Source organism: Panthera onca, chromosome D1, assembly GCF_046562875.1.
Source record: "Panthera onca isolate mPanOnc1 chromosome D1, mPanOnc1 haplotype 2, whole genome shotgun sequence".
Classification (NCBI taxonomy): domain Eukaryota; kingdom Metazoa; phylum Chordata; class Mammalia; order Carnivora; family Felidae; genus Panthera; species Panthera onca.
Window position 1 is genome coordinate 26,462,694 of NC_138348.1, and position 13,906 is coordinate 26,476,599.

Sequence of the window (13,906 nt, forward strand, 5' to 3'; positions counted from 1 at the left end):
ACAGATGAGTGATAAAATGTGAAGGTAAGCTTTTCATAGATCAAAAAAATAAAAGACTGCTACTAACAGAGGCTAATCATTTTTCCAAACACATCTTTATGCCTTATAATTTCATTCAATATTACAAGTCTAGACAAACCACACCTTTCCTCCAACCCAGCACCTGTCCCCATCTGCTGCAACCAATGGAAACACTAGGAAGTAAAATTTAAAAGTCCACAAAACTATTTAACATTATTTTATTGGAAGACTGCTGCTTTTTCCATTTACAGAAAGCTTAAATGTCTTCTGAAATATATCATTTGCTGTACATGACTTAATTTTTTGGATGCCGGTGATGTGGGCCGAGGAGGACTGTGTTTTGGACCGGGAAATTACATTACTGTTGCTGCATCATCTGACTGCACACGCCCACTCCGAATATTTGTAATACACCGCAACAAATTAACATGTACACTATTCTTCACCTCCCCCCTTCTTTAACGTCCCCTGACCTAGTGCAGAGTCTAGTTAACTCACTCTTTCGTTAAGGCAAAAGCTTCCAGATGGTTCCTGCCGACTGCTGTCCTCTCCTCATTTTGACCTGCCTTGCATATCATGGCCAGCCTAACCTTACAGCAATTCTACGCCATTACTTCTGGTGACTGAAAAATCAACAGAAGTTTCTCATGAATAAGGCCGTATCTAAATTAACAGTTGTTACCTGCAACATATTTGGTTCTTTTACTTCTTCACATCACCTGAGACGAAGTCCGTCATGATGCAGTTGTGTGATGAGGCTACGTTTCCCTTGAACACGAAGATCTAAATGCCATTTTACTTTTTCTTCCACACTCTAAATATAATCCATTAACTCACAGCACCCCCTATCTTTCAATTAAAAGGTTAGAAAACTAGGCTTGCTTTTAACAGAATGTCTGAATGGCTGGCCTATACGATTTAGCATGAAATTAAATCCGAAACGCAAAGAAGAAGAAAAAAAAAATCTAAAAATAAAAGTTCCATTTGACATTACACATAAGATAGCTGCACTAACACATATAAATCGCTTAGTATTGTTGCAGACAAAGGAGGTGGGCCAGCAATATATTGACGCCACAAAATAGTGAACAAACTCTGTAAGGGTCACCTGGAAATTGCAAGGGGAGAAGCAGGGCCATTTGACTTATAAACAGTCATTGATATTTCTTTTCATGCCCAAGTGTTAAAAGAAATGTGTGCTGCCTTTTCCTTAGAAGTCTTCCCAACATTTTACTCATTTTCCCTGTTTAAATGAGGAAAAAGATGAGCAGATATCAAATTTAATTTTTATATCCTCTCAGTGTGATACCTCTCAGTACTACAAAAACGAGTATCTATTACACACATACAATAAGATATAAATAATACATATAAAAAGAAATAAACATATATACATATATATATATATATATATATATACACATACACACACACACACACACACACATATATATATATGTATCTATAAAAACTGGAGGACGGAGCCTGCCCAAACAGCATTCTCTAGAGCTCATTCTCTAGAATAACCCAAACCGCGTTACTCAGATCAGTGCTACGGACAATTTCCTTACATAATCAGTGTAAGAGAGAAAACGCTTCTAGTCGGAATGAATTTGTACCAAAAGCTGCGAGGTGAACCCATGAAAAATCAAAATGCCTCAAGCGTACACGGTATTTCTGCTGTGCAGTTCCCGACTTTCCAAGGCAGGCAGTGGTGGCTACGAGCGCCCAGCTCCCTGCCGGGGAAACAGGTGCATTACCATGTACGCATGTCCGTCTATGGAAAACAGAGCTCCACGCCAGTGCTTATGGCTGTCTCAAGTTCTATTCCTCAGATATAAAAATTAAGAGAAAACAAATAATTTCAGTTAAAACTGAGAGTAACAACTTGCAAGAGGTACTTTGAAAAGAGCATTTGGGGACAATTTTTAGTGTAACTGTTAATATGACAAAGGTTTTTAAGACTGCTTTGAAAAACACAGTTTGTAAAGAGTAATTGGATTAAGCATATTCTTAACAGCTGATATACTGGGGCTCCAATGGTTTTAGAAGCTCTTCGGTTAGAGCGTAGGCAGTGTGCTGTCAAACCACGTGGTCTGCTTTCTGGGGATTCCGGGTAGCAGACACCAACACAAGCCTTTCTGTGACTGGGTATTTAAATCAGCACCCAATTTCAGGCCAGTTGACGTGCCGATCGTGGTAAAGCTGTTAAAAGAGAGAAACAGGCTCTTCTAACTTTTACAATAATTAGTGAAAAGTTCATACTATTGATGGAATAAAAAGGAGAGTTCCTGCCTACTTCATAAAATTTCCCTTCTACTCTCTTTCAAAGTTTTACATTCCACATCCGTTGTTTTCCTAATGTTAGATCAAGTTTAAATTCTTCCTTTCCTCTTGCAGACTTCCTTATAAGCTGTCCCAGGCAAACTACTAACCAACTTCAAGGATTTGCTAAACTTCTGTGTCCTGACATTTAAAATACAATAGAAGCTTTTTTGTATTTTCTCACATTTTATTGCACAAAACAAACTTGATTCAAATGCACTAAAAAACCAACATTTTGTGTTTAAGTTAACACTAATTCAAAATGTTTGGTAGGAAATAGCATAATTTATTTTAATATATTCCAACTTAATATGAAGGTGAGCAGTTTATTTCAGAAAGTTTAGATATTTTAACTATAGTTTATTACTGAAACAAATGTTTTGGTCTCTCTCTTTTATTTTTGACTTTTTAATTCTTCCTCTTTATAAGTTCACAGTGTCATTGAAGTGAAAAATAAGACTGATAGAAACCACTCTAAAACCTATGGCTTTATATACATAAAAAATTCAATAATGTTGCCACAACCCCTAATACAATGTGATCCTTATTTACTTACTATTATCCAGAATACACTTCTGTACATATTAAATTGTTCAAGTATATCTAGAGCAGTGCTTATGAAAAGTGAGGTCCCACTGCTTAAATTAACGGGCTTCTCTTTGACGCTCACTTCTAATTTCGACATAATTAGTTCTAACAATTTTTCCCATTTTACAATTTATCATACATTCTCAAATAGTCTAAAATGCTCACATGAGCCAAACAATTTAATTTACATTTCACTTTAGAACAGCACCAGAGGTTAAAAATGAATCTGACGAACCAAATGTTCTCTTTCTTTTACTAGTTACGGGTTGTTATTTATTTCTGTAACATTAAACTCAAGCTGAAAATGAGGACAACTCGGAGGACAAACTCGTTCACCCTAAATAAATAAACAACTCATCCACTTCGCGCTTGTATACCTAATTGCTTTCTTACAGCGTAGGTTCTAGTACCAGCTACTCAACTAACTAAGCCAGAGACCAACTTCTCATGTTGGAGGGCTAGGCCAGTCGGATGGGGTTCTCCAGGTTTGCTTTAAAACTTTCAAGAAACCTGGTAGCCAGTTCGTCGTCCACCACCCGGCTGTCACTTGACATGGTGACCGTTATGAGCTGGTGCCGCTGCAGTTGGGCATTCCCCTCTTCGTCCCGCGTGAGCTTGAGCACAGGCCGGAATCTCCCGACGGCCAGAATGCAGGCCTGAGGAGGGTTGATCACTGCAGTAAACTCGTCGATGCCAAACATGCCCAAGTTGGAAATACTAGGGGAAAACAGAACACTCTGAACGTGGCACGTCCTCAGTCAAAGAACACTTTCCCGGAAGCCTACGTTTTTCCTTCACTAAAAAACTGATACAGAACCTAATACCAAGTTATCCAAAGACCAAAGACAAAGACAAACATACCATTCGCAACAGTATCAAAAAACAAGTACCGATACACATATAAATAGTATGTCTAATATAACATTCATTCAGCATTGAACTGGAAGACCTCGGCAGTAGAATATGACAAGAAAAAGAAACGATAAGGTACGAGAAGGACTGGAAAAAAGAAAGAAAACGGTCACGGGACGCCTGGGTGGCTCAGTCAGTTAAGCGTCTGACTCTTGGTTTCAGCTCAGGTCATGAGCTCACGGTGTGCGGGATCGAGCCCCACATTGGGCTCTGTGCTGGCAGCATAGAGACTCCTTGAGATTCTCTCTCTCCCTCTCTCTCTGCCCCTCACTCACTCACACACTCTCTCTCTTTCAAAATAAACTTAAAAAAAAAACCAGAAAAAACAAGAAAATAGTCATTATTCATAGATGAATTGACTGTGTACACAGAAAATCTAAGACTCTACAGATAAAATAGTAGGATACGTAAGTGAATTTAGCTAAGTCACCAGATAAAAAGGCCAATGTAAAACTTCATTTTATATCTATATACAGGTTGCTGTAGTTAAAAATGGAATTTAAAAACAATACCATTTACAACAGTAGCAAAAAATAAATAAAAGAAATACATCTAATAAGACCTCCATGTAGAAGATTATAAAACAGAACTGAATGAAACCAAAGAACTGAATAAACAACGGTGTATACCATGTCCACTGCCTGGAAGATTCAATACTGTAAAGATGTTAATTCTTCTCACGCTGATTAAAAGACTGAATGCAATCCCAATCAAAACCCCAGCAAGGTTTGCATCTATGTGTCTGTATATGAAAAGTGGTAAGTTGATTCTGAAATGTATTTGCAAATATAAAGAGCCAAGAAAGACAGTTTTAAGGATGAACAAAATTAAAGACCTCCCTTACCAGGTATCAAAGGTTACACCTTGGTGATACTGAGCAAGAGGGATGAACACACAGGCCAACTGAAGAGACAACACAGAACAGACCAAACACACACATGGTCACTTTCTCAGTGCTATGGAGAAGGAGTCAGCTCTTCAATAGGTGATCTTGGGTCAATGTAATTAATATCCATGGGGGGGGGGGGGGGTACAGAATCTTGACCTTTATCTTCGTACCATATACAAAATCCAATTTTAGATGGATTGTGATCTACATGTGAAAAGTTGTAAAACTTCTAGAAAATAACATAGAAAAATAACTTCATAATTCTGGGAGAGGCAAGAATTCTAAATAGAAAACAAATAGTACAAGCTGTAAAAACAAAAAAAAAACCCTAAAAAATAGAATTTCATTAAAATTCACAACTTGTGTTCATTAAAAATCCATGAAGAAAGTTCCAAAGGCAAGGGATGCAGTGGGAAAGGATACGTGAAATAATATGTATCCTATAAAGAACTGTGTATCTGGAGCTAAGAGCCTTCCACATACCATTTTTAAAAATGGACATATCAACAGGTACTTTATCTGGTAAGTTACCAGATACCCTAAAGGCTGAAAGATAATGCAAATAGTATTCAATAGCATTAATTTGCCTGACCCCAAAGAGTACCACTACATACCTTAAGAATTGTTACAATTTAAAACCTAATGTTACTAAGCGTTGGTGAGAATATGAAGCAACGAGAATTCTCATGCGCTGTTACCGGAAGTATAAATTTGTATGACTGTTTTGGAAAACTGGCAGTATCCATCAAAGCTTTTAATTCAGGAGTTCCACTTTCAGGTCTATACAACAAATATATTCACCGTAAGACACCAATGAGAATGTTCACGGCACCGTTATTGGTAACAGCACCAAACTGTAAACAACAACATATGCCCAAGAGTAAAAGCAGACACTGGCGTATTCAGACGATATGCTACAAAATACTATACACTGCAAAAATAAATAACTACTTCACATGGCAGCATGGTAATCTCACAGACATTAATGTTGAGTGAAAGAAGTCAGACACTAAGGGATATATATTGTTTACATAAAGACCAAAGGTAGCAAAACAAATCCGTGGTGATAATTTTCGGAAAGGTGGTTACCTTTGCCAGGGGGATAATTAGGAAGGGGTAAAGGGAAGCTTCTGGGATGCTGGTAACAGTCTATAACTTGCTTTGGTTGGTTACACTGAAACCTGTGTTCTTCCATTTTTTGAAACATTCACGCTACACTCAGTGTACTACATACATTGTATGAAGGTGACACTTAAAAACAGAGCTGATAATACCTAAAGGATCCAAATGTTAATATTTTCCCCTGAAGTATCTTAAAATAAAAGAGCACAAGTAGAAAACAAAAGTAGAAGTTTATAAATGTATTATATTTATAATATATTTCTTAATGTTTATTTATTTTTGAGAGACAGAGAGAGCATGAGCAGGGGAGGAGCAGAGAGAGAGGGAGACACAGAATCCGAAGCAGGCTCCAGGCTCTGAGCTGTCAGCACAGAGCCCGACGCGGGGCTTGAACCCACTTACCGTGTGATCATGACCTGGGCCAAAGTTGGACGCTTAACCAACTGAGCCACTCAGGTGCCCCTATAAATATACTTTTTTAAAGCTTCAGAACCTGCATGTCATTCTGAGAGCACACGAACAGGTTAACTAGCTAATACTAGCAGGCTCCTACCAGCCTCGATATTTCGCTTAGAGTAAAACAAAAGTGTTTCAGAACATAGATGAAAAGGACGGACTTCTAGATCTGGTCGTCTGGTTTTGCTTGTTTGTTTTTAATTTTTTTAATGTTTATTTATTTTTGAGAGAGAAAGAGACAGAGCGCGCGCGCAAGTTGGGGAGGGGCAGAGAGAGAGAGAGAGAGGCAGACACAGAATCCTAAGCAGGCTTCAGGCTCCGAGCTGTCAGCACAGAGCCCGACGCGGGGCTGGAACCCACAAACTATGAGATTGTGACCTGAGCTGAAGTCAAATGCCCAACCGACTGAGCCACCCAGGTACCCCATAGTCGTCTGTCTGACGCTACTGATAATTCAGAGTTTAAATTTTACCTAAAAGATCCGCCTTGGTATTCTTCAGGTAACAGTTTTCCATCTCTCGCTTTCTTTGATAGAGCCTGAGAAAGAAAAATACACGTTGAGCACGACAACCAGCACCATGTTATGCAGCTGATTTTGCCCCTTGTAATACTTGTCTGGGGTACACACTCATCGCTGATGTGCCCTCACTGACTCTATAAGACATATATATATACACACACACACATACATACATACATACACACATACACACACACACACACACACACACACACACACACACACACACGTCATTTTCTCTAACACAATTCAAAAATGAACAAGTTAGAGCACAGATCATCTACGAAGCTAAAAATGTGAACTGAAACTCTACAAAACTTACTTCCCTTTAAAAATTCTTCCAGTATTAGAATTACCCCATATACCATAACTATGCAGCATGTTTTCTATAGATACAATGAAATTATTCTGCCTATAAAGATTTTTTTGTGAGACAAAGTATTAGAAGAAACCACTCTTGTCGACCCAGTAGCTTTTAAATAAATTTTGTCTAATGACAACCATCACACAACCAACATATTAGTTTTCATCTTTCAATGTTTCCTTCTTTTTTATAAAACTGAAACATACACATCATATCTATCACTTCAGACAGCTGCAAAAAAAAAGCAGAATTGTATATTTCACTCTCAGTATTATAAGCATCTTCTGTGTTGTTAGTCTTTATAAATGATTTTTAAATGTCTGCTTAACATTCTAAAGACTACATCTGCCACAATTCAGTCATGCCCCCAGTGTTTTAATTTGGTCCACTGGTTTCAATTACTTCATAAAAATCTTCAGAGGTGCAATTACAAAGCTCTAGGACATACACATTTTTTGGGTTCTCGATCTACAGCTGAAGCAATTCCTGAATGAGCTAGTCCAATTTACACCTGCCACGAGGACTGTAAGAATATATTAACTTCATACCACTCTCAGCAAAATTGATTTCTAAAAACTGACAGAGGAAAAGACAGATGACACTCTGAGAATGACGTTAAGAAAAGTAGTTCAGGGGCGCCCGGATGGCTAAATCTGGCTGAGCATCCAACTCTCGATTTTGGCTCAGGTCACGATCTCAAGGTGTGTGGGTTCGAGACCTCTGTCGGGCTCTGTGTTGACAGACAAACCTGTTTGGGATTCTCTCTCTCCCCCTCTCTCTGCCCCTCCCTTTCTTTTTCTTTCTCTCAAAATAAACATTAAAAAAAAGGAAGTAGTTAAATATTCCTTGACTTGCGCTTGCAATTGACTACCCTCGTGTTAATTTTTTGTTTTAATGCTTTAAAGACAAAGAAATGGAGGTGGAGTCATTACGTATGAAAAATTAATAAGGAACTAATTCAGGAGGGGAAGAAAGAGAAAAATGAAGCCACTGTCACCTGGGGAGGTAAAATAAATCTGAGGCTTACTAAATTTTCTGTACTATAGAGCTAACATAGTCACCATCGATGATTTAATTTTTGAAAAATAAAACATTCTTTAAAAGTCTAAAAATGATCTCAACATATCACTGTGACTTACTGACAACCGAGATGACTACATATTTATCAATACTAGTTGGATACAGTTATTTACAAAACTACTTGGATCCAAAATGAATACTGAAAAGATGAACTTAGACTTGCATGGTCCTTGGACTATCAGAAATATCAGAAATAGGACAATCTCCAAATGTGTTTTTTCTGCCTTAAGCGATGTAGCTGTTCACATGATTTAAACAGACATGTATCATGAGCTTTGAAAGGTATCGATTGATTGATTGATTGAAAGGCAGTTCTTTAAAGGCAGATGATCACAACAATCCTGATGAATTACTAGGCCAAAACAAATAAAACACATGTTCATTTTAAAAACTGGACTGCAAGCCCACATAATACACTTAAAAAAAACATCTCTCTATAGACTGTAAACATATCAGCAGGATACTCCTATCAATGAACACTAAAAGCCTGGCATAAGAATAATTCTGAGGAGCATCACTGGTTTTACAAATTCCTAATTCTCACTGGGATTTCCTGGCAATGTAAACTTAAAATCAAAACACATGTTACCTGAAGCCTCGTGCCGAAAGGATGTAATACAAGATGACTTAGGAAATATTTCTAAAATATGTCACATTCCTTACTAACTCATTTAAAAAACATACCGGGTACATCGAGGAAAACTTTGCCTCTGTCTTTTAAAATGTTATAACTAATGAAGCTTGGGATCTAAGGCTTGTTACTATATAACTTTATTTAGGGAATAAAAACTTGAACTTAGCTAAGGCATGCCTTTAGCACCACACAATGACATCCTTAAGGTTCGTGAGGGTCAAGAAGTAAAAACTTAGTGCAGGTATTAACCTGGTCCACAGATGGAGCTCCAGAGACCCGCAAACTCCTTGAAAAGTTCATTTCAATACAAGCTTATCGAAAATTAAACAAATAAATTCACGGAGCACCTACTATCTCCATGCACTCTTTCTTCTAGAATTGGATATATGGCAAGAGCAAGACCGTCAACATCACACAGGAAGGAACAGAGAAGGATCAACAAATAAAGAAATGAGGTGATCTCAGAGAATGACCAACTGCAGGAACACAATAACACAGGATAATGTCAGGAAGCTACTTCAGCAATGGAAGCCACAGGAGCCCTAAGAAAATGGCTCGTGAATTGAGAAAAGCCCCGATTTAAATAAAACCTCACCTCTACTGCTTTCTAGATGCATCACCGTGGGCAGATTTCTTAACGGCACTAAAACTCCATTTCCTCCATTTCAAAATGGGGGAATTAAAGTTTCAACTAAGATACGGGGCTGATTAAATACAGTGCTTAGCCTGGTGTCTCACACATGCTAAGAAGAGAGAGTGGAGTGTTGGTCACAGGCGGCAGGGTGGGAGAGGGTGGGAGAGGGTGGGAGAGGGTGGGAGAGGGTGGGAGAGGGTGGGAGGGAGTGGGAGGGAGTGGGAGGGAGTGGGAGGGGGTGGGAGGGGGTGGGAGGGAGTGGGAGGGAGTGGGAGGGGGTGGGAGAGGGTGGGAGAGAGAAGCAGGGAGAATAAGAAGCATAGAGGAGCAGCCAGCGCACACTGAAACTTAAGGGTTGCCAGGAATTACAGGAAAACCTCAAGGACTGTCACAGAGGCCCTAGAACATTCCAAAGGGTCAAGGCTGCCCTTCCCATTGCGGAGAGGCTGCTCACACTGCTTCCTTACACCTCAACTTAGCTTCTTTCAGGATATAAGAAAATGGGAACGCTAACACTGCTAATCTAAGAACATGTATTATCATAGTAAAATTAGTAAATTGGTCAAAAGCAAAGAGACTTTCCTATAATGCTTAATTTTAAAAATTTAATATATAAGAAATACATAAATATTAAAAATAAGAGATATAAAAATACGTAAGAAAATTCTAACTTTACAGTGAAATTTAACCTCATTTGAATTTCACAAGAACACTAATAATACATGTATTCTCATTGTTGTTGAAAACTTTTGATGACTAAAAGGCACACAACTATCTTAGTAAACCAACGTATCTTACTTTGACTTCTGAATTGGTCGAACTAAGTCACCACTCAATTAAGAAAAACAGTTACATTTTTATCTATAAAAACACATTCTGCTAATCTTTTCAAAGAGGAGCAAAGAAAGAGCTAACAATGTCCATTCCACTAAGGCCAGCATTAACTGTATCTAACTCGAAGATTCTAAGAGTATGCTTTTAAAAGCAGATTAACTTGCGTTCGTGTATCTTGGGCAAGTACATCTACGACGTGTATACTGTCAGCTCCCCAAAGAAATCTTATCTTCTACTTTTAAAAGTATACTTGCTCATCCACTATGTATATACAACTGATCTTGGTAAATAAAAAAAAGAGAAGAATCATTTATCTAAATGAGTCTGAAATGTTCAATTCTAACGCTGTAAGAGAGGTGACACTTCCGTCAAAAAATACCTCTGGAAATTATACAGGCTGTCAGAGCCAATCTATTGCCCGTGTTCCCACGCTGTTCAATGGGATATTCTGGGGGAAATCACACTCCTCCATATTGGAGCTAGAAAAACTGCTTTTAAAGAAACTCAGGAAAAATCCAGTACTTTTGCTTCTGGAAAATGAAGGGCTTTTAGTGGTCTCAATTGTAGAGAGGAAATGAATAAAATTAGTTTTGAAGAATAAAACACTGTGAACAGTGAGATCTACTCACCACCTTCACAGAAATACAGTTTCAGCTTTAACTTTAAAACTATCTAAAATATCATCTTTAGAGTGGAATTCTAGACTTTGGGAAATAAAGCATTCACCTGTAACTTGAATACAGTAGACCCTAATCTATCTGTATGTTATTTCTGAATTTTTGAATATTAAATTTTCTTAAAATGGTTCCTACCTAGATAAAACCTTAAAAACTTTCATACACAATTGACAATCACTTGAAAATACTAATACATAAATATCTCTATTACAGTGTGACTAGATCATGTCAAGACTTTACCAGAGAGTAAATACTAACATTTTGAAAGCACAGGATTTCCTAAGACATACCTTTACAGAGTCAGCAATTTCCCGTATACCCTTAGCGGCAGCATCTTTTATGATTGGCGTAATTAAACCTTTATCTGTTGCCACAGCCACTGAAATGTCAATAAAGGGCAGTTGCTTTGGGCCCTCTCCATCCCAGCTTACATTAACATCTGGCATTTGCTATGAAACAGAAATAGAAAAAACATGTCACTAAAGAAGCAGCTTTAGAGCAAGGCGGTTACAGAAAAATAACTAAAATTATTCTGCATTTTTGAAAGTGAATATAGGTGGACAGAGCAAACAAATGAAGATCTGGTTTGAAACAATGATTTGGATCTCAGTGTTAAATGTCATCTTTGTTTGGGAAGAATAAACATACCATCTTTTTTGAAGCAAGCTTCAGGAAACACTGATGGACCTGTTTTGATCGCTGTATACTAAATCATGGCTAAAAAAAGGTCTCCCTTTGTTAAATCTGATTACTAAAAAGCATTTAACATTTGCCATACTTCCTGCCTCATACAGTGATCAACATGGCCTTAAGGAGAAGAGAAGAAGGGAGGGGAGCGGGTAGCAACATTCAGCCACATAATTCCTGAGGCATGTAGACGGCGCAATTATCTAGCGCAGCCCTGGCGGATATCATCCGGCCCCTAATAAGTGACTTCTGTATTTAAGAGAGATTTCCCAGGCTTCACCAACATATGACAGGTACTGTGTATGAGCATGCATGTGTTTAATATACATACAACTACACAGAAGACGAAAAGAGCAGAGGAAATGGCTAAACGCCTGGAGCCCTGTATACTGACACTGTTGCCAAGTATCGGAGAAAGTGATGGTGAAAAACAGCAAACACAGACGAATTTCTCTTCCCACTCTTCACTTGGGTAACAGCCTACCTAAGTGTACTTCTGAGCCCTCCCCGAAGAGGCCTTTCCCACTGTGCTCCTCCCCGGCCTGTTATGTTCACTCCTGCTGCTTGTTCATTCGAAGTCATCAAAGCTCATTTGTCAAAAGCAGACACGGCGAAGTCGCAAAACCCCCGAAGATTTTAAATTCTTACAGAGGACGCTAAAGTAAAAGAGGGGGAAGAAAAGCCCCTCCCAAGTAAGGAATATCTGGCAAAAGAAGTGTAATTACGCAGCCATGCAACAAAAGCCCAGGGGACATGGTCTCAGTTGTAGGCAAAGGAAAATTCATACCCTTAAACTTTCTTATTCGTATTTATAATCATTATTTCACATTTTCTAATAAAATATTTTCAACCAAAGTCTAATCTAATTCTACTCTGCAGCTAAGGAAATGACGGAAGGAATACATAAACAATATAAAAGACTGAGCACACAAATATACATTAATAACAGTGAGACAGGGTCTAGAATAATGCCAGCCTTGAGGACATTACGATATTAGAAGAAACAGATTTAAATAACATTAGGCTAGTTAAGTTTGGGAATCCAGATGAAATGAGTGATTTTCTGGGAATATAGAAGTTTCCAAAAGTGATTCAAGAAAAAGCTGAAAATTAAACAGCTCAATAATTATGGGGGAAAATGAGAAAGTCATCAAGTCTACCTCCTCAAAACAGAACTAGGCTGAGATATTTTTATTGGTGAATTCTATAAACTTCAAGAAATAAAAATCTTTATAATAAAGAAAAAAGTACAGAGAAAGGAAAGAGAAAAAGGATCCAAATTCATTTTAAGAAACCACCGATTTAAAAAAAACCTGATAAAACTAGCACAAAATTTAAATTACAATCATGATTCCTAATACAAAATTATGAAATGAAATGTAATGACCACTGGAGATTCACTTAAGGAGGGCAAGAATGATTCATAATTAGAAAATCACTAATACAATTCAAAATATTATTTGGTCAAAACACAAAAGCATATGAACCCTTAGATACGAATGGCTAAGAAAAGGCATGACTTTAAAATTCTCCATTACTGTATTGTCCAAGAAATAAAAACAAATTCCTTATAAGCATACTTTAAAGATAGCACTTAATACGCAGTGATCCAGAAAAATAGCCTGGTTATAGAAAGAAAGGCAGGACGGAAAATGGTGCAGAGCAGGAAGGCAGGAAGCCTGGGTTTCCAATCTACGTGTCCAGCCAGACACCCCACCGCTCACCTGCCTTCCTGGCCCCTCCAATGGGACACCATTTGGCTTCTCGAACTGAGTTACGTCCAAATCCAACTCTAGAACTCCTACCTCGAACCTGCTCCTCTCTCACATTCCCAATCTCTGCACGTGGAAAGCTCCATTCCTCCCAATGCTTGGGCCAAAGGCCTTGTCCTTTCTCTCACACCCCACATCCAATCCATCAGTAAATTTTGTTGGCTCTACTTTGAAACGTATCCAAAATCTCACCTTCACCCTAGCCACCCTCCAAGCTGCCCCCTGAGTCCACACCACTGTCAGGGTCCACAGCCTCCCAGGAGAGCACTGCTGCCCCCTGGCCTCTCTACGGGCTGCATTCCTCAAACCACCAGAACAGTCACTCCTTTTTCTTTGTAAAGGTGAAGTAGACCGTCAGTCCTCTCTCAATCCCCTCCAAAGGCTTCCTTCC

At 38.4% G+C, this 13,906-nt stretch overlaps 1 protein-coding gene across 3 annotated transcripts in view; it reads right to left on the reverse strand.

The window, feature by feature from the left end:
* Positions 1-223: 223 nt before the first annotated feature.
* Positions 224-13,906, reverse strand: part of PDHX (pyruvate dehydrogenase complex component X) — a 72,649-nt gene continuing 58,966 nt past the window's right edge. For 2 of the 3 annotated variants that reach the window (XM_060606330.3, XM_060606332.3), the window contains exons 9-12: positions 11,347-11,505; positions 6,786-6,850; positions 3,445-3,651; positions 224-2,226 (exon numbers count right to left, since the gene is read on the reverse strand). In XM_060606330.3, coding sequence (XP_060462313.1) covers positions 2,082-2,226; positions 3,445-3,651; positions 6,786-6,850; positions 11,347-11,505 — 576 coding nt within the window. In that variant the 3' untranslated portion in view covers positions 224-2,081. Of the gene's footprint in view, positions 2,227-2,611; positions 3,652-6,785; positions 6,851-11,346; positions 11,506-13,906 lie in introns of those variants that run through there. The other variant, XM_060606331.3, reaches the window with a different exon arrangement.